The 22,285-nt window shown below is 38.0% G+C and overlaps 1 protein-coding gene across 6 annotated transcripts in view; it reads left to right on the forward strand.

The window, feature by feature from the left end:
* Positions 1-22,285, forward strand: part of ADAMTSL1 (ADAMTS like 1) — a 1,088,032-nt gene that overhangs the window by 833,335 nt on the left and 232,412 nt on the right. For 3 of the 6 annotated variants that reach the window (XM_008254434.5, XM_089317536.1, XM_008254438.5), the window contains 4 exons: positions 5,671-5,721; positions 11,023-11,227; positions 12,466-12,613; positions 15,078-15,162. In XM_008254434.5, the coding sequence (XP_008252656.4) occupies positions 5,671-5,721; positions 11,023-11,227; positions 12,466-12,613; positions 15,078-15,162 (489 nt within the window). The remainder of the gene's footprint in view (positions 1-5,670; positions 5,722-11,022; positions 11,228-12,465; positions 12,614-15,077; positions 15,163-22,285) is intronic. The other 3 variants (XM_008254437.5, XM_002708084.6, XM_089317537.1) reach the window with 2 other exon arrangements.

Consider the following 22,285-nt stretch of genomic DNA (forward strand, 5'->3'; position numbering starts at 1 on the left):
CTTTGACCATCTGTGTGAGTTTAGGTACCATATTTGGGTCAAACCATAGCATCAAAATGCTACAGGAATAAGGATTTTGAAATGATCAACTTAGTTCAGTGGTTTTCAAGCTTTGGAGCCCACAGAACTCTGAGTTCTGCCCTCAGCAACCACTGGGAAGGGACAAGTCAGATAAATTCCAATGGCATGGTTTTCTTGGCACCTGTTCCTAATTCATCTTTAAAAAATTCTGATCTAGTCCTTTTTGTAGAAGGCCAAAGTGAAGTCCAGATTTAAAGGCCTCAAGATTACATAAAAGGAACAAGAGCAGCACCCACTTTTTCTCACTGTGTTAAATGCGTGTGTTTGTATATTTGTTTTCATTCTGGATGGTCATTGTTTTGTTTGTCTTTGCATCACACACCAATGATATGATTTCCTTCAATGAATACTTACTCATCTCCTATGTGCAGAGCACTGTGCTAGGAGACACAGGAGAGAATAACATTATGATTCTGCCCCATGATATTAAACTGATGAAAAATTTATGTCTGTTTAAAATTAATGTACAGTTAAGTGATGAGAGGAGTTAGTATTTTAGATATTGAGAAGGAGGAAAGAGAATTTTTAGCTAGATGTTAAGAGGAAAAAATAAGATAAGACTTTAGCAGTTATGAAATTTCACTGGGCATTATGAAGTCACTTAGTATTTTATTCTATTTTTTTGAGAGTAAGAAAGAGAGACCTCCTATCTGTGTGTTCATTCCCTCAAATACCTACACCAGCTGAGGCTGGGCCAATACCAGAGCTGGGATCCACGAACACAATCCAGATCTCCTACATGGTGGCAGGAACCAATTGCTTGAGCCATCAACACTGCCTCCAAAGGGTCTGCTCTAACAGGAAGCTTGAATCAGAAGCCAGAGCCAGGAGTTGAACTCAAGCATTCTGATGTGAAGTGTCTTAACTTAACCAGTGTCTTAACTTCTAGTAAAAATGTGCTCCCCTACTTAGGACTTTTGGGTTGAAAATAAAATTTCAGTTGCTGTGACAGCAGCGAGTAGGTTGACTGAGAAGTCAATACTTGGAAGCAAAGAGAGATGTTAGGAAGCTGCTGCAAAGGACCCAAACTCGGGTCAGGAAGGGCCATGTTGGCAAATGCTACTGGTGTTGAGGTGCCAACTGGAATAATTGAGTGCCTGTAGGGAACATGAGTGAAAGAAGCAAAAATGCCCCACAGCATGGAGCGTAGATGGGAGAATTGCAGTGCCCTAAATCGTGACAGTGACCATGGCAGGGGAAGATATTGAATTGTCTGGGACAAACTGAGCTTGAAAAGCCTGGAGCACATCCAGTTGTAAGGAAGTCAGAAATGTGTCTCTGCAGCTCAGAAGAGGCAACAGGTCAGGATGCCCTGAGACGGACCACTGAAACCAGGGAAGGGTCTCCTAGGTTCATTTCCACTACAAAAGGAATCCCTCAGTTAGGTGTTCATGCAGTCACTTACATTAGGATTTTTCTGTGGAAGAGAGATTTATCACAATTTGTAAATTCCACTGCTAAACCTCATGTTGGCTTGATTTCTAAAGTCTCTGTAAAGTAGCATCTTAGATCATGTCTGTATAGACTCGGTAATCTTTAAGTGACACATGGGATTTCAGAAAATAGCCTCATTTCATAAATTGTAGTTGTAGGTCCAAATATTTCTGTCTTATACTTTCTTGAATTTTGTCATATCTGAATATTCTAATGACTGTGATTATAAAAAGTAATACATTATAAAAAATACTTGGGAAATTGGAAAATAAAAAAGGGAACCAAAAATATCCATAATGCAAACACCAGGAACAAACCATTTGTTGTTAGGTATTCTTCTAAGATATGTGTGTATCCATATAGATGCATATGTATTTTTATGCATACATGTATACACACATGTACATGCAAACATATAAACAAACTTCATGGAAATGCATAGCTATGCAAACACGTAAATTTTCTTAATATCAAAGATTATATTGTACCTGCTATTTTGTATTAAATTTTTAGTTAACATTATGATTGAGCATTTTTCTGTGTCATTAAAATGATTCAAAAAGCTTTCTGTTTATATGCTACATAGTATTTCGTTATATGAACCTGCTATAGCATGAAACATTCTTTTGTCATCAGACAATTCATTAAGGCATGTAGTTTGAAAGTAGGAAATAGAATGTCTCTCACCTCATTACTCCAGAATTATTATCTCCTCCTCCTTACCTATGGTTCTTACCACCACAACCTCTGAAGGTGGTAGTTTTAGGTGGAGTCGTGGCTCTGCCCACCATAAGAAATAGGTAAGTGGTCAGGATCAGTAAGACAGTGGAGATTGAGGATTGAGTAGTTTTACACCAAAGCCAAAAGGCAGAGTTAGAGGTGGGAGAGAGACAGAAGAAAGATATCTTTCATCTGCTCATTCACTCCTCAAATGGCTGTATCATCAGGGCCTGGGTCAGGCCAAAGCCAGGAGCCAGGAGCTTCATGCAGGTCTCCCATGTGGATGCAGGGACCCAAGGACTTGGGCCATCTTCCGCTGCTTTCCCAGGTCATCAGCAGGAAGCTGGATAGGAGGAGGTAGAGCAGCTAGGACTCAAACTGGTGCCCATGTGGGATGCTGGCATTGCAGGAGGCAGCTTAACTTGCTACACCACAATGCTGGCCCCAACCCTGTGTGATCCCCTGTGCAATCACTTTTTAAAATCCTTTTTCTCTCCTTGACTATTGCACACGTATTCAGATCCATGTCAGAGTCCATACACACCCAGAGCCAGACATAAACATGGGGAGACTTTCTTCAAGACCTAATTGCATTCTTCTACATCATCTTTTTCATTATGTATACTTTGCCTAAGGAAAAAAAAAAGGTGTTTTTAAAACAAGAAATAGGAAGTTCAGTTTGGGCAAGATCGGCTTCCCCTCTGTGACAGTGTAGTGAAAGGCCAGCGCCATGGCGTGAGCCCCAAGAGAGAGCAGAGCCCATGCACGCGGATATGTACTAACAGGACTGGACAGAGCACTACTGTTTTGATATGTTTTTGTTTTCACAGGTGCCATAGAACCATTTTATGAGTCTTCACCACAACCCGTGCCATAGAAAGACAAATATAGGTATAGTTTTGCCTAATTCAGGCTTAAAGGTTTTGTTAAAACAAAAACAGAACGTCTACATCAATCCAAAGCAAAGCCCAGCAACTTGAATCCTATGCATTCTTCAGGTTCACGTCTCCATCAGAGTTACTGTCTCAGTTTTAAAAATCATCAGCAGATAAATCAATTGACAGAGATCTGCAACAGTTCATTCTAATATTGAAGATGACAAATTATAACCATAAATTTTTAAGGGGAGAGGCAATGATATGTATTTCTGCATTTAGAAATTGATGTAGGCATGAATAAAAATATTAGGCCAAGTAAGGTACAACTTCAAAGTCAATTTGATTTATTTCTTAATTGACTGCTATTAGAGAACAGTGTATGTCCAACATTATTAGCAGAGCTTTGGAAAGTTGGCAGTCTTTACAAAATAGTCCTTTTAAAAAGAAAAGTTCCTTAATTACTAGATGTAAGAATTATTGGAACAAGATCACATGATTTAACAAAAGGCAGGATTAGGCTTTCATCCAATTTCTTTTCTGTAGGAGAAGGTAGGAAAACAAAAAAGTTTAACTGAAAAAACAGCAAGAAAAGTTTAATGTAATATTCATACATTCTTGTATTAAAGATCTATGGGATTTTGAGCATCCCAAAAGGCAGCATCCAGTTTCATGAACATCGTTACTGAAGAGTAATACACACACACACACACACACACACACACCCCATGAAAATTTCATCATACAATTGGGTGAAAAATGTAGTCATACAAATAAATACAGACAACTTAGTCATGTAAAATAAATAGACAAATTAGAACCCTGATGACTTTCCTTCCTGGAAATAGTATTTACATAATTTTGTTTCCCATTTCTTTCAAGCAAGTTTAATCTCTCCTGTGTATCCTTTTCTCTTTAAGTAATTTCTAGAACTTCACAGATCCCTCTGTCCCTCCTGCTTTCCTCTTTGTCTCCCATAATCTCATCAGTACCATTTTCCTCTTCCTGAATCACAGTAGACCCAGCTCATCTTTCTACCCAAATTCTTAGGTTTGCTAGCCACATAAAAGGAACATACTGTGGGGCTGGCTCTGTGGCATAGTGGGTAAAGCCACCGGCTGCAGCGCTGGCATCCCATATGGGTGCCAGTTCGAGTCCTGGCTGCTCTACTTCCAATCCAGCTCTCTGCTATGGCCTAGGAAAGCAGTAGAAGATGGCCCAAGTCTTTAGCCCCTGCACATGCATGGTAGACCCAGAGGAGGCTCCTGGCTCCAGATTGGCCCAGCTCCAGCCATTGCAACTATTTGGAAAGTGAATCAGCAGATAGAAGCCTTTTCTATCTCTCTCTCTCTCTCTCTGCCTCTCTGTAACTCTGCCTTTCAAATAAATAAATAAAATCTTTTAAAAACATACTTTAATTATTTATTTATTAAATATAAACAAGTTTATATTAAATATTTAAATGCATAAATATTGACTCATATCCATCCATCACAGGGATATGGATAGAATACAAAGGTCCAGTATTCTAAAGAGAAGCTTCCTATCATTTGTCAGTGGAAAATTGGCATCTTCTGCTTATGCCCTAGCACACTGAGCTCTGTCACCCACTCTTGATGATGGAGTGGCAGTAGCCCTCTTCTCCAAATCCATGAGTCATAAATCCTCTGTAATCAAGGAACCAGGGACCCAAGGAAGCAGGGAATGACGCCTCAACAAGGACCCAGTCTTACCTGTGGGAGGCTTTCGTTGACATCATGACACAGGTTATTGTTTTAGTAAAGGCCTCTGGGAACTTCACTGAGCCTCTAACGCCATGTCCTGAGGGCCCTGTAGCCTCTGCTCTGTCTCTAAACCTCCTGACTTTTCCACCCCAATCACAACTACCACCATACTGGAAGTTAGCACTATAGAGACCACAAAAGCCCCTTTCATGTGTTCTCCATTTTAGTTTGCTAACTTCTGTCTCTTAATAGTGGTCTGATAGGTTTAGTAGTCGCCCCTCCTTTTACAAAACACCCAAGAGGTAGTTTTCCTGGTATTCCTAAAATCTTTAGGTCTGCCAAGGGAAGAAACCAGTTTGCTAATGCACGTTACATAGTATTGTCATTCTGAAGTACACGCTCTAGTGACTAAATAGCTCTCTGTTTCATCAGAAATAAGACAGTAACTTATTAATTTCTTGGTGGGCATCTGGAAGTAGCATTAATGATGATGATAATGACCTCATAGGATGTATGATTTGGTGGATTAAGAAACATTTGCGAACTTGTTGTGTCATAGTTAATGATGAAGTGCCAAGTTTTCTTGCCACCACCCTTTTCAGCAGTATTTCCTGCTTGAATCAGAGGACTGTAAACGGTGCCTTTTCCAAAGAACTTGCCCCATCCTAAAGCTTATGCTAGTATATAGATGTTGAACTGTTTTAGTGTTGTTTTTCAGAGATAATTTATTAATGTCATTTTGCAATTGTATAAAGAATTGTGTAATGTAATCATTTAGTGTTTATTTTATTGTGTGTACCTTCTACTCAGAGGGTTGGCATTATTGTTCCTAACAGTGACGGATACAAGCAGATCATGCCTTATGACCTCTACCATCCCCTTCCTCGGTACGTAAATCAATTGTCCTGATGTTAGAATTAGCAAATCAGTCTTCTGCTCTTACATATATACATATATATGTATATATATAAACCATATATATACATATATATAGATTCTGTGTTTTTCTGTAACAATAAGATGGTAGATGGTGTGTTTTGCAATCCATTCTGAGCTCTGCTTCTGAATAATACTGGACTGCTCAGACTATAAGCTTGCCATTCAAAAGCCATTTAAGATAGGGTCCTATTACATTGGAGTAGAAACAGTAATTCATTCTGATTAGATACAGTGTATGGGTTTATGTTATGTCTTTCTTTCACTCCCTTTGTCCTTTTCTATGTTTCCTCTGCAATAGGACCCCAGCCATTAAAGCACTGTTGCTAACTGTTAAACAAACACTGCCTAATGTATTATCCCAGTACCAAGAATGTGAAATTCCAGATGTGGTATGATTTTGCATAGGGACTTTAAATATCTCCTTATTATTACAAAGAAGTTATAATTAAGTTTAAAAAGGCAGTTTTTTCATATCCTTATTGTTCAGATATTGGGGGTGATTTAAAAAAAACATAAAATTTAGTATGCTGCATTGGTTTACAAGATACAGTAATTTTTAAAACTAGAATGATGACAGTGATTCAAGAAATTTGATATAGCTTATCTCTTTATAATAGATTCGTAAGAAAACTGGAGAAACTGAAAAGTATACTAGTTACATGTAGTATGACCTGCAACATGAGAAAAATATCCACAGATAGCAGAAATTAGAATGGAGCTTGAAATAGATCTTTGATCTATTTTCTTTTCTTACTTGGCCTTCAGGGAGTTGGCTGCTATTTAGAACCCAGGCTTTAAATCAGATTATAAATAGTTGGAATAACTCATAGTAGTTTGCACAGTCCCAAACTAAACCAAGCCCAGAAAATAATTTTATTCTGAACAGTAAAATAAAGAAAAAATTGAAAATCCCCAAATACCTAATTAATTAGAGTCAAAATGCAGGTCCCTTGAGGTCATCTGGTCCAACTCTTCCTTTCCTAACAATCATTCCGACCCACCAAAGAGATACAAGCAATATATGTGTACACGTATGCATTCATGTCCACATTTATATAATTTATACACACAAGTTGTCACCCAGACTCTACTTAAATCTTTCCAGTGGCTGGCAGAGAACTCACTTTGCACATCTAATGGTAGAACATGGAGAGGAGAATTTGCTTTATGCCTTCTATGTTGTTGCTTTAGGTTAACTAAATGGCTCCCTCATAGTCAGCTCCCTCCCACTTTCCTATGACTGTATTGATAAAGACAATGACAACTTTAGAATACTCCCGCTATATCATTTTGCTGTCTTGATACAAGAATCTTGAAAAATTTGAGAGATAACACAAACGATTACTTTAACTGTACCAAGATTTCATTTGATTTCAATGTCTGTAAAATATCTATTTGTGGCACATGAACATCTGTTTGGGGGAAGGCTATCCATTTCAAGATAAGGGCAAGGCTGGGAGCAGAGTGAGCAACATCAACTTTATGCTTTTCCTGTACTAGCAGCTCCTAGATTTGGTCATAGCCATAAGCTTTCTTGTTTTTATTTCTCTGGCATAACTAATGCCTACCCTAGATTAAACCTGATTTTTTTATAGATTGTAATTTCCCCCACAAGACTCATGTCCAATAGGGTATTTTTTAAAAAGATTTATTTTTATTTATTTGAAAGACAGAGTTACAGAGAGAGGTAAAGACGAAGAGAGAGAGAGAGGTCTTCTATCTGCTGGTTCACTCCCCAAATGGCCGCAGCAGCAGGAGCTGAGCCTATCCGAAGCCAGGAGCCAGGAGCTTCCTCCGGGTCTCTCATATGTTACAGGGACCCAAGGACTTAGGCAATAGTCTACTGCTTTCCCAGGCCATTGCAGAGAGCTGGACTGGAAGAGGAGCAGCCAGGACTAGAACCAGAGCCCATATGGGATGCTAGTGCTTCAGGCCAGGGCTTTAATCCACTGCGCCACAGCGCCAGCCCCCAATAGGGTATTGAAATAATCCTCTGTGCTATATGTTTGCAATATGTCATCATGTTGTTGTGTACATATTTGGCATGTCTGTGCATCAATGGGAAAGGAAAATTCACAAACACTGGCTGCATTTCTTGCTCCTTGCACTTCTGTTACTGAACTAGTACTGAAGTTGGACATTGTGTTTCACTAAGAAGGTCCTCATTAGTAGAAGCTGTTTCTACAAATGGGGTCTTCATTTCATAAGAATTAGACTCAATAGGGGTTCTCAAAAAGCAGCTACACACTGATCAAGGGAGAGGCTTTACTCATTGAATTATTTGAACAGATTTAAGACCATGCATACAGATTAAAACACGATTCATGCATTTCTAGATTGTTCTTTCCTCCTTTTAGTCTTTGACTGTAACATATATCTGAACATAAGAATGCCATATGGTGAATTATCTTTATTCCTAATTAATACATGCCACTTTTCTACATCTTTCTTAATTTTGAGAATTTCTTAAACCAAAGGAGTTAAAATATATAATTTAAAATTCATTTTAATGGTTTTCCTGGGCAAAATTCTTGCATATGTCTTTTTTTCTGATTCCAGCATTTATCTAATGATCATTGTTTTAAGATCTCCTGATACTCACTTAGCTTTTTCTATATTTTAAAACACCCAGGCATGTTTGCTTTAAAATTACACATAAGCCTATTATTATGAGGATTCACAAGATAATTTTTTTACATATAAAACTTTAATATGGTGAAAGCATGCTATAAGCTCTTAGAACAACATTAGCCTCATTTTTCTCTCTATGATCACTGACATTGAAAAGGACACTTAGTACTGTCTGTAAAATTACACTATGGTCATACCCAGGTGTTGAGACAAATATTAATTACTCTCCCTCTAGAGGGTTCAAGTTTGGGAATGTTTGAATACCAATTAGAAAATGTGCTCTTTTATGGTGTGTTCATATTCAAAGAGGTTAAATGTGCATTCAAAAACATGTTTCTACTTGACTGTCAGGTGAAATCCAATGTCAATAAGTACTTAATAAATTCAGTCCCATTTTAGTCTGTATCAGGCCTGAAACCCACCTTCAGAAGAAATCATTCCAGAGATTTCCATGGAGACCAGTGAGAATTGATCTCAACTTTTTGGAAGAGAAACTCTGTATAGAGCTACTTCACCCTCTTGAAAGGATGAGAAAGTCTCATAAGGCTGGACTGAGAGCCTCAGTTTCTCCACATTGACCTTTTACGGTTGTGTCTCCTGGGGGAAATGCACAGGAAAATGTTGTCTTTGGCAGCATGTTTCAGCTATCCGCAGTGGAGATAACAGTTGTTGCCTAATGTAGAGCAGTGCTGAGAAAATGTGGAGAAAAACTCAGTGTAACTGGGAAAACACCCATGATTCTGGCTTACACGGAAGAGAAATCAAGCTCACAATGTACATGAAATTCTATTTATAAAATAACTAAAGTCTCCATGGTATGCCTGTACAATGTTTTAAAAGTTAACTCTTCAGGTAAATCAACTCAGTGATATTTTCTCTTTCATTAAAAATGTCTCTCATAATTTTAAGAGAAATCTTAAAGCCCCTTAGCAGCCATCATCAACAACAGAATCCATGTAAGAAGGTCAAGCTCAGCTCATTCAGAACCGATGTTTCTGGCTTTAGAAATTCCACCTTGTCTAGATCTAGAAGAAGAGAAGAACTAGGCAAAGATCTCTCTCAGCATCTGGTCCCAGGGACTTCAGAGCTGTATACCACTCTGGAGAAAAAAAAATCAAAGATATTCTCTTTTTGAAAATATTATTTTCTAGCTTACTTTACTATATACCTAAACTCAGATATCATAGGCCTTTCTTTTTTTTTTTTTTTTTTTTTTTTTTTTTTTTTTGACAGGCAGAGTGGACAGTGAGAGAGAGAGACAGAGAGAAAGGTCTTCCTTTGCCATTGGTTCACCCTCCAATGGCCGCCGCGGCCAGCGCGCTGCGGCCAGCGCACCGCGCTGATCCGATGGCAGGAGCCAGGAGCCAGGTGCTTTTTCCTGGTCTCCCATGGGGTGCAGGGCCCAAGCACCTGGGCCATCTTCCACTGCACTCCCTGGCCACAGCAGAGGGCTGGCCTGGAAGAGGGGCAACTGGGACAGAATCTGGCGCCCCGACCGGGACTAGAACCCGGTGTGCCGGCGCCGCTAGGCGGAGGATTAGCCTAGTGAGCCGCGGCGCCGGCCCCAGATATCATAGGCCTTTCAATCAAAACCAAACATCCCACAGTGGGGTGACTATGGCTCAAAATAACCATGTATAGAAACCATATAAAGAAGACAGGAGTTCCAAGTCTCTAAAAATAAAGTAATGGCAAGCAGATTTGATTTGATCAGCATACACTGTATACATTTATCGAACTATTCCACTGTACCTCATAAATGTTTACAATTGTTAATTTTAAAATATTTTAATGCTTAAGGAAGTGAAAATGTTAGCTAATCTAATTCAGTCATTACACTTGGAATACATGTGTCAAATTATCACACCATACCCTATAAATATGTACAATTAAAAATAATTATCAAGAAGTGAAATAAGGTGATGGGAGAAAATACAAACAAAACAGAACCTCCTCCCAATTCCAGGAGTTCTTTACTGGAGAAGTTGCAACTGCCAGTATCCCTCAGTGTAACTGGGAAACAGAGAAGTAGGTGGCACCTGGATTAATGCAGCTCCACTGAGGGATGGCACAGTTTGAACATCAGAATTGTGTTGAATCTATAAGTGTGTAGTCTCAAAGCTGACAGTTTCAAAAGCAAGCGAGCAGGTCGTTTGTTTGCCTTGATTTCTCATGAACTTCTCCTGTAAAAGATACCCTAAAATAAAGTAATGAAGTATTACATTGAAAATACTCGCCCAGGTAAAACTATTCACATGAACTGATAGTCCAGCTTGAGTCTTGATATGACCATATCTGGAAATTCTAGGAAGGAGGACTGAGGACTGAAGTGCCATCTTTTGTGTAGGTGACAGCACAGACTTCCTGTGACCAGCCCTCAAAACTCATTTCTTAACTCATCTCTGTACAACTTCATGGTTTCCAAAGTGTTTTGCCAGTGTGGAATCCTTCTCTTGCTCCTCAGATTTCAGGCACTAGATGGCTTTCGGTTCTTTGAACCATGGCCTCTCAGAACCTGATATTCCCGGTAGGCACGGGGACTGGGGTTGGGCTGGCAGGTCACTGAGGAGGTGTGGCCATGTGCATGTCTGCCCTGATGACTCCCCTTGCTTCTGTAGGTGGGAGGCCACCCCGTGGACCGCGTGCTCCTCCTCTTGTGGGGGGGGCATCCAGAGCCGGGCAGTTTCCTGTGTGGAGGAGGACATCCAGGGGCATGTCACTTCAGTGGAAGAGTGGAAATGCATGTACACCCCTAAGATGCCCATCGTGCAGCCCTGCAACATTTTTGACTGCCCTAAATGGCTGGCACAGGAGTGGTCTCCGGTAACTGTGCCTTCTTTCTTTTGTTCATTAGGAGAGTAAGTCCGCTCTTCCCTCTCATGGTCACGGCCCCACCCGGTACCCAGGGTAGCACCACACTTCTGCTCTTGAGGTGTCTGGAAGCCCACCAGCTTAGCTCCTGGAGTAGGGACGCCTGTTTCTGGCCAAAAGTCAATGATTTTTTTTCTAATTGTCTTTCTCATGATTGTTTCAAGAAGCCTCTATTGCTCCCCTGAATAGTGCTCCCTTAAATGGCCCTGGGGAAGCAAATGGCTTTCAAGAGTAATTGAAGCCGACCCTGCATCTATGAAAGCAGGTTCAGTGATGGAGCTCTGTAGCCCGAACATTTTACTTCATTTTCTACCTATTATACTCTGTATCCAAAAAGGGTCTCAATGGATGAAAATGATAACTAAATGTGTTATTCATTGGGGTGAAATGAAAAGGCATAATTTAAATGGGGATAAAATAGGGTAGTTAAAACCAACAAATTATAGACATTAGGGAACCTGCTGTAATTAAACATTAAATATTTTTCTGGGTTTCCTGGTTGCTAATGCAAAAGGGGAAATGGCAAAGGAGCTAGAAAGATGTGGAAGTAAAGCACTGTGCCTCCATCCATGGAAATGACTAAAGACTTTCCCCTGAGCCTTGGGGCTTGAGGAAGTACATCTGACCTGTGTTGCTTTTCTGTATCTAGACATGCTATCAGACAAGTAATATCCTTGGAGGTGCTGTCTTTATCTGGGCATCGAATGAGCTCCTATAAATTTGTTTTCCATTCAGTACAATCAATTGCCACAATGCAATTACCCATGCCACAGTATAACTTGCTATGATGGCAGTTCATAATTATTGAATGCCTACATGGACACTAGCATTTCCCATATTTTTAATTATAGTCACTAGCAAAGAAACTAAATTAAAATGCCATATTTTTCATTAAAATTGAGCACACTCTACAGTTTCTTTTCTTGGTGCCTGGTTTGAGACTTTGCATGAAGTGGATGCTTCGGGATTGCTGAATCCAAAGCTAATAAATTGAAAATTATTGAATTTTCAGCCAGCTTCACCTCAAATAGCCCAACAAAACAAATACCCCATGACTGGTAAGAAGTGGTACAAATCCACCAGGAGTCCTCATTTGAAAAGGAACCCTTATATGAATGCTTGCAGATGGAAAGTAAAGAGTAAGCAAGGCTTTGTCTATGAGTCTCCTTTTTCTTGCAATGTCTTTCCAGTGCACGGTGACATGTGGTCAGGGCCTCAGGTACCGTGTGGTCCTCTGCATTGACCATCGAGGGATGCACACAGGAGGCTGTAGCCCAAAAACGAAGCCCCACATAAAAGAGGAATGCATCATACCCACTCCCTGCTATAAACCCAAAGGTAACTTGATAGGTGCTCTGCTACCACTCTGACTTCTTATGTGTATTTTGATGCTGTTTTTAATTTCTTGAAATATTTTTAAGTAAACCAAGTATTTTTGGTAAGGATTCTTTATAACAAACTCTGCTAAGTAGACTTGATTCTTTTATAAAACTTCCAAATGATTTGCAAATTTTAAGTATAGAAATTTATATATAAAATCTATATAATAATTATCTCTTAGGTCACAACAATGTTTGAAGACTATTACTAAAAAACATCTGCTTAGAGAGAGACTGTATATTACTGTAAATACTTCTTGCTATTAAAAACAAGGCAGTAAATCTAAGTCTGTCTGCTTTGTTAAGACTGAAACACATTGGGAAGCCACATGCTTCAAATTGATGAAACAGAAAACTGTTGCTTTTTATTTTGAAAATTAAAACACTGACATGAGCCTCAGTTCCAGAACCGTGACTTGAAATGAAAACTTGAAATATATTAGAATGTAATAAGTATTAGAAATCAATCTTCTTTAAAAATTAGAAAACTGCTACTTACTGATCATGATTTTTGATACTTATAGTGGGTCTCTCAGATTGGCATGAATACTAACCTGATTTCTGTATTGGTATTATTACTAGTCTGTGTCAATGAAATAGAAAATTCATAAGTCATAAACCTTTCAGAAGGAAAGCATTCTTTGTTGTAAGCCTCCTCCAGTTTCTATATTAAATTTAATATTAAATATTAAATGTCTTTATTAATATATTTCTTTAAAACATTAAGTTGCTCTGACAATCAGTCATAATGTAACTCTTTAGTGTGCTATAGGTTGTCCTGGGTGGAAATGAGTGGCATCATGAAATATAATTAATGGTATAGCAGAAACCAAAAATCTGTGTATGAAAAGTTATGATTAATTTTTATAATCATATCTCTACAACTGTATCTTAATCTGTAAAACTGAGATAATAATAATGTCTGCCTCAGAATCCATGATCTCAGAGACCATGTGAGGGTTAAATGAGATAGAATGTAAATCAGGTGCTTAGCCTAGTGCCTGGCATATAGTAAGCTCTCCACAAAAGTCACCTTTAACTCTTGATGTTAGTGTCCTCTAACGTAGAGGGGTGGCCACAGGTACATTTGACAGGCTCAGTTCAAACCAATGGTTAGAGTATTACAAGCCCACTATTTGTGCCAAACTGAATAATTTGCATTGAAAGGCTGAGTAGCTCTCACTCTCAGAGATGATTTTATTGACTGATTCATTTGCTTGGGATAGATGGGGTAGTTGTAAAATGCTATTATGTGTAAGTATCATGCTGCAGTGTCTAAAATGTTAGCAAATCTTATTGGCTTTGACAGTTTTACATTTCTTACGTGCTTCATTTTCTGACTGTAAACAATTGCTGCACACAGAGGACAAGAAGTGATGCCTCCAACGTAAAATAGCCAATTACTTCTTGGCCCTGTCTTTACCAAGCCACTTCAGAGACAAAAAAGCAGTTTGTAGTTAACAGTCAAGAATGAAATCTGGTTTTTCACAACTAAGGAGAGAGCCAGGCTCTCCAAACATCATTAAAATACCATATAATTCCATGGTGTGTGCATATATAGACATATTTCTTTCATCTTTGCAATTATGCGTTATAAAACGGTGATAGAGCTTCACTGGCTCATGCTATAAAGGCAAATATGCCTATAAATGACCCTAATAAATATGTCAGAATGGGAATCTTGGCACTTACTTCTGTAGGAGCTGTTAAAACCTCCCTTTTTCTTCTTCTCCACAATTTTTCCCCCAGGAAGCACTTAGAAAGCTTGTTCTGAATTGTTTGGTCAAAGCTAGATAAATAGGTGAAACTGGTCAAATTATGGGTTATGGACCCTAAATTGCACATATTCCCGTTGTCAGTTAGCCTTGGCATGGTGCTGAGTGAGTCAGATATCTAAAGATATCTGAATCTCTGAGAGTAATAGTTAGACAATGTGACATATATCACGCCTAGCAAAAAGAACCAAAAAAAAAAAAAAAAAAAAACCTTTAGAATGGATGAAACTATCACGATATGATTCAGTGTGCTTTGTGTTTGTTTTAAAGGGTAACTTTTGCTTCATCCATTCAACAGGAAATAGTGAAAAGATACTTTGATGATTTTTCACATGCATGTTGAGCTCCTGATCCTGGAATTGTGATTTCCATAAAATGAACTCTCCTTTGCTCTACAACATAATAAAGAGGAAGCATTTATACAGAGACTAGTGTTATGAAGCAGTTTAAAAACTCAACTCTTTTTCTTAATATAATCATCATCATCGGAGGCAGCAGTTTACGTAAAAACCTATTATTCGCAGTTATTAGCATTGTAACTTCTAGGTACGGTGTAAACTAAGAACTGGTGAGGTGAAAGAGGAGTTTCCTGAGATCTCAGATTGGTTCTAACCGCCTCTTTTTTATGTGCATGCACTTAATTCTCAGAGAAACTTCCAGTTGAGGCCAAGCTGCCGTGGTACAAACAAGCTCAAGAGCTGGAGGAAGGAGCCGCTGTGTCAGAGGAGCCCTCGTAAGTTTTCACAGCACAAATTGTTCCACCCTTGAAGCTGATTGGTTAAAGAAAGCAGCGCCTCACTGGCTGTGGCTTCCATGGGTTCTGAACTAAACACAATCATCCTACCAAGGGTGAATGAGAACTTTCCACTCTAACTGGAGACTTATCAGTTTCAAGGTGTTTTTCAAAATTGACGCTTGGACACTAAACGCTTTACAGTTTTACCTGAAGTGGGAACTGTTTACCCTAGTCTTAATCTGACATCTTTTCTCTTTGCTTAGCAAGGGACCAAAAGTGAGAAGGCCTGCTCTGTATCCTATGATATAATACAGATTTGATGTGAAAGTCTGGGCAGCATTCAACGGTCCTTTTTCTTTAACTTGAAATATACAAGAAGTCTTCAAAAAGTTCATAGAAAACACATTTTATAAAAAAAACAATGCATGGATTCCAAAATTTTCTTGGCACCAAAATAAATGTATCTTTTAATTCCATTTTCCTTGAACTTTTGAAGCACCTTCCTAATCCATTACAAAAATTAATTAGTAAAATATGTAAGTGCAAATGAAATTCGTAGGCTTTCGTTTCCCTTTCTTGTTGGTCGATGTCAGAAAGAGACCCAGGTTTTTGCCTCACTTGCTCAGAGCTCCGGAGTTGTTCTGTTTGATTGAGGCCATGAAATGTGAAAGACCACTGGGCACAGATCCACCAGACACTTCCCACAGGGAAACAGGGAAAGAAGCAAAAGTCAATTGATTGGTTGATCGATGAATGTGTTGATTCCAATAGAGACACGGATAGGCACATTTGTGGCATCCTTTTTACAAATAACAGAATACTGTTTATTAACAAACTTAATCTATGACCAAAGTAAGTTCTCAGGTTGAAGAGTTTCTTCATTAAATCAGATATCAGTGCTAGGGTCTGTACTATTCACTGATCCATGAGACATGTTACCTACCTTCCATGTAGACATATGGAATGTAAAGAGCTGCTGTGTCTGTAGAACACGCAGAATATGGACTTGTTTCCAAATTAAATCTACAGTTCAAATTTTACTACAGATATAAATGAATATTGTAATCTATCTACTCAAACGCAATTTAGAATTTTCTCAAATCCATCCTGTTTGAATCGAAATTTTATGTTATTTGTCAGATTATGATTTGTGTTCCTGAATCTCACTCAACACAGAAAGAAATTTGAAAAGAAATACAGTACAAAAAACTGGGTGGGCATTTGGCCTAGTGGTTAAGATGTCTGTTAAGATAACTGCATCCCAGGGCTGGTGTTGAGACCTAACAGGTACAGGCTGGCATCCCATATATGTGCCAGTTCATGTCCGGCTGCTCTACTTCTGATCCAACTCCCTACTAGTGGCCTAGAAAAAGCAACGGAAGATGGCCCAAGTGTTTGGGCCCCTGCCACCCATGTAGGAGACCTGGAAGAATCTCCTGGCTCCTAGATTTGGCCTGGCCCAGCCCAGCTCTGGCCGTTGAAGCCATCTGGGGAGTGAGCAGTGTATGGAAATCACTGTCTCTCTCTGTCTCTCCTTCACTCTCTAACACTTTCAAATAAATAAATCTTTAAAAAGACAGAAAAGGTGCCTACATCCCATAATGGTGTACCTGGGTTCAATCCAGCTCCTGAATCATGCTTCCTACCAGTGCAGACCCTAGAAGGCAGAAGTAATGGCTCAAGTGATTGGTTCCTGCCACCCACGTGGGAGACCTGGATTGAGTGCCTGGCTCCTGGCTTCAGCCCAGCTCATTGCTGGCCATTTTAGGCACTTGAGGAGTGAACTAGGGAATGTGAGCTTTCTCTATCTCTCCCTCTTCATGTCAAATAAATGTATAATAAGTTAGAGTTTACAAAAGTAACTCAAAGTACTGATTTGTATTTTATATAACAAAAAGTCATATTTGTATAGAATATTTGTAAAGAATAGCGTGAAGTCATTTGACTTCATAGAAAAACAGGGCATATATTAGCATTTTTAATTAAAAGGACAATTAAACAAAGCTTACATGATTTCTGTACTGTAAAATTTCTACAACTACTTTTTTTAAAAAAAAAATTTTTGAGAAAAAGCAGCTAGCCGCCCAGAATTTTGGAGGAAAGACAAAGGTTAAAGATCGTAATGCAACCATTGAGTGAATATATGAATATGAAACTTTTTTGTTTCTCTCCTGCCAGTACCTAGTTTGACAAATCTTGTTGCTGAAGAGGAAGTAAACAGTTCATTTTAGAGGGGCATTAACTCCTTAATCCACTAAGGTCCTATTTAAAACACAGAAAGATGCCATGTAATTGGAGCTGGTTACTCCTTATGTGTATTCCTGAGTTAAATGCTTAAAACCAGATGTGCATTTTTTTAACCTAAATGAACTTTCTGCTTGCCTAGTGTAAAGCACAATCCTATCTATAATATTGGAATTAATAGTGATGTTAAATAATATAACAAAGTGGAAAATAAAAAACATTTTACGTCTGTAATTAAACATCTTTCCTGCTATTACATCCTTCTCAAATAAGTGGAATTTAGTGCTCCTGCAGAAGCATTCTATAGACCACAGTCAGCCATATTTAGTAATGAGTGTTTTCCCCTAAAGGTCTGATTAAGATGCTTTACGTTTAACTTTAATCTTAATAAAATCCCTAAAGCAGTTAAACACATTGTTTCAGCCATCGAAAACTCTAGCTTAATACTAGACTATTAAATTTTACTATCAGTATAATGGAATTGCCATCTTGGCATGATTAATCTGAATTGAAGTAGAATGTAATTGGAGTGCTGGTGCCAGGTAAAGGAAATGTTTACTGTTAGGCTCAGAATAACAATTACTTTTATATCTAAATGAAATAAATGACAGCTGTAGAATAATGCAATGAAAGGTATACGGTTTCCACATTTTAATACATTTTACATGTTCAGTGCACTGAGCCCTAGGAAAGGTCCTAAGTGTCACATTATTTTTTGTTTTTATTGATTCTGAATTTTAAAAACATGATTTTGCATGGTCTTGATTACTTCTTCTTTTTAAAACCACATAAACCAATTTCTAAATGTATATAGCAACCTATAATTACTCTCCAAAGTATAATACAAAAATGATATACTGTCAACAAGTCATTCCTTCCACCACCAAAGAGACTCACATTGCTTAAATTAGATGGCAATGCTCAGAAGCGGTGGCTGTCATTTCTGAACTGCTACAGTGAAGCAGCAACAGGGATCCAGAACCATCATCTCTTGCTGTGGCTCCAGCTAACACTGGAAGGTTCTGTAGTACAACAGCAATTAATACTTATTTCCCCATATGGAAAGTGAAAATATTATCACCAGCCTGTCTTATTAAATAATGTAGGAAAATCACTAAATTAAAATCTTTGACATTTGGAGATACCTTTGTTGAATGTTGGAGACTTTTAATAACTCCAAAATGCAGGAAAAAGAGTGGTTGACACTCTGGCCAAAAATAAGTTGGAAAGCAACTACTTTAAGATATATTTAGACAAAAACTATGAAAAAATATTACAAGCTGAATTGCCAAAGAATATCTAAAACTTTATAAAACAGAAGAAAATACTGACACTGTGGTTCCATTAAACCAAACACCATGCAGAAGATAGAAATACAAATGTCAATCTAATGAAATCACTGAAATAAAGATGGAGATTGAATCACATTGGGATAATGTACTTTTATAATGGTACAAGAACAGTTCATGGTAAATGGAATTCAGAGAAAATTTATTTTGGTACAAAAAAGGTTTTAAATATATGCATACAAAGGCTCTTCAAACAGTTCATGGAAAACACATATTACAAAAAGCAATCCATGGATTTCAAAAATTTTTGCACCAAAATAAACTTTGTCTTTTAGTTCCATTTTTCCACAGAATTTTTGGGATACCTTCATAGATATAGAGATAATATAGAATTTAAATAGAAAGCTTAAGCTTCACTTGAAAACTAATTTAGATATTTTCTTTTTTTTTTTGAAAGATACTATTTTTTCTTTTTTTCTTTTTTTTTTTTTTTTTGCTTTCAAACTTTTATTTAATGAATATAAATTTCCAAAGTACAGCTTATGGATTACAATGGCTTCCCCCCCCAATAACGTCCCTCCCACCCACAACCCTCCCCTTTCCCACTCCCTCTCCCCTTCCATTCACAGCAAGATTCATCTAGAACAGTTTATTTATGATTTGTTTGATGTCTATGGTACAAATTTAGGAATATTGTGATTAGTGGATTTTCTTGATAGGCAAAAATTGCCGATCTCTGTGAGATCCACACTCTGAGCTGTTTTTTTGCTGGTGACTATAGTTTGCTTTGATCCAGGCATTCATTTTTATCAGGTGTTCACGTTGAAAATTCAGGTTTTATCAAGGATCTTTAAGCAAGATATTTCTGTGACTCCTGTTGAGCAGGACATGAAAATAAGATCCAAATCCCAAGACTAAGAAAGTGGAGGATTTTCACTAATGAAGCTCAAACACTGTCTTGCATAGGAACACAATAAGGTGAACTTGCTTCAGAAGATGCCTGCCAAGGAATCCATAAAAGTCCCATTATCCAGTGAACACAAAAGAAATGTGGTTAAGGATAGACTTCTAGAATTAACAGGACGCTAGGAGAGTCTGAAGGTAATGGCAATGCCATCCCAGCATTAGAATGGGGAGGAAGAACGGTAATAGAATTCTCTCCCATTAAAATCCCAGCTATGTCTTTGTGAATTGTCCTTCAGCTGATGAGATTGTTGTTAGACCTGTATTACATCATCTAAATGCTAGATTAAGCCCATCTGCTTGGTTCCACTGAAAAATATATAAAATAAAAAATATACTTTTTTGTTGGAAAATCAATACTACAATGTTGTAAAATTATATTCATTAATCAAATAGAAGCTAAAGCAAATTACTGACAAACTACTTATTTTTCTACCTTAATTACAGTCTTTGTTGAGATGTATGCATAAATTTCACTACCACTTCAAGGCAAATACACATCATGACCCCCTGACAACTTAACTTCTTGAGGGAAAATGATACAATGGTGATCTCTAGGACATTTAAAGAAATACGGTTGAACAGGAAGTCATTCAGCTGGTCTCCTTAAAAACCCTGTTCTGACTTGGAATAGGAAGGAAATTGTTCATTTCCTCAGCTCCTTCAGACCCTCGCGGGCCACTGGATGCCTTATGTGGTGTAATTTGCTTTAGGAAAGCTTTAGGAAAAAGCATTGTCTGGATGCTCCAGGTGCTTTGCCTTTCTCTTGTTGGACTTCCAGATCTCTAAGAGAAGCTTCTTGGGTAGGGGAAATGAGGCCTTACCAGGCACTAGGGGAAGCCAGGTTCTTCACAGTTTATTTTGAAATCCATGCATAGTTTTTTCATAGTGCACATTTTTCCATGAATATTTTAAAGACTCCATATATGCATGGATTTCAAAAAAATTTTTGCCCCAAATAGACTCAGCTTTTAAATCTATTTTTTCATAAACTTTATGAAGTGCCTCCATAGGTTTCATTTGCCAATAGTCCTTTGATGACTCAGAATAGTAGGGTGTGGTGGCTCCTTTGGGAACCATGTGGCTAACACAGCCATTTTAACCAGCCATCCCCCTCATCAAATATCTGGGATTCACCAGATGGAGAGCCTTGGTGACACTGTTATCTCAAAGTCAGGAAAAAGTGGGCCTTGTGCCTTGTTCTTGCATTCTTAAAAACCTTAAGTTAGATTTTCATTCAACAACTTGGTCTTTGCAAGGTTAGAAAACCAGTTTGTACTTACACATAACATTCAGGGCTTAAATATCTTGATGTGAGCCATTAAGATGAAGGAAGAAAGAAAATCAAGCAGGCAGAAGGCAGCAGGAATATCTGGGTGCCAGATGGCATTAGCATAGAGATGGGCTGATTCAATGAGAAGCACAGGGAAATTCCTGTCATGCATCTGAATGAACAGAATCCACAAGGAATTAGACACAGAAAGAAAGGCCAATAAGAGTTGCCATGGTGATCCCATAGTCATGAAATGCCTTGTTTACCTTGTTGAAAATACTGTCTAAATATATAATATTTAAGCATATGCTTACCTTGGTCCATATTTAAAACCAGTAAGTTGTCTTACTGTGGAGGAGAATATGAATTCATATTTTTAAGGGGCCAGAAATGTTCATTAAGAAGCATGTGTTTTCATATTTCTTCCAAAGAAGATGTAGTGAATCAAACATCAGTAATAATGGATCCAGTTTATATTCTCAATATAAGTTACCTGCCTTAAATTCTTTTCATGAGTCCCAGGTCACAGAAAATAACAAAGAATATCTTACAAATACACAGGAACAGATTTATTTGTTAAGAATAAAGGATCATTTCACCTTTATTTCACCTTGTAAGAAACATAAAAATTATTTGCAAATCATATTCAAGAGGCTGAGGGTTAACATTAGAGTTGTAAAATTAAAAAGAGCATTTAATTCTAAGAATTAGCACATGATGGAGTAAAAACCTCACACTGACAAGCCTGAGGTCATCTCTTACCCCACAACAGTCTTGACTTCTCTCACTTCCAGCTGCTTACCTTCTGGCCTCCTCCCTGTTTCTCAAAATCATTGTCATTCTTTTTATTCTCTGTATCAGCAAGCAGTGTGCTTACTGTATATTCTCTGGTTAATTCTGTATTTTAGATGACTTTGGAAAATCTCATGACATGCTAATTATTCATACCTCCTCAATGACAGAAGCCAAATTCACCTTGAGAATAACCTACTCTGTGCCAAGTGCAGATATTGCAAAAATAACCCAATAGTCATTGCCCTCAAGTAAACTTTATTGGATTCTTACCATAGGAGTAATGAGGTTGTGACCAAAATGTTGCATATCAGTCATCTATCCACAGATTAAGCAAATGAGCTAGCTGTTTTGAAGAAATCCACTTTGTTTGGATATTCTTAGCATGAGACTGTGATTGATTTTCAGAGTAGTGCAAGCAACTTACATATTGAATTCCCAAATTCTCTACTACCATGTGTTAGAATTGCTCCACCTCTGAGCTAAAATATTAGAATAGTTAAGCTAGTACATGGTATTGCAGAAATAAGAAATAAATGAGAATTCAATATATATATAT

Source organism: Oryctolagus cuniculus, chromosome 1 (assembly GCF_051225735.1).
Source record: "Oryctolagus cuniculus isolate XC-2025 breed Fujian yellow rabbit chromosome 1, ASM5122573v1, whole genome shotgun sequence".
Classification (NCBI taxonomy): Eukaryota; Metazoa; Chordata; class Mammalia; order Lagomorpha; family Leporidae; genus Oryctolagus; species Oryctolagus cuniculus.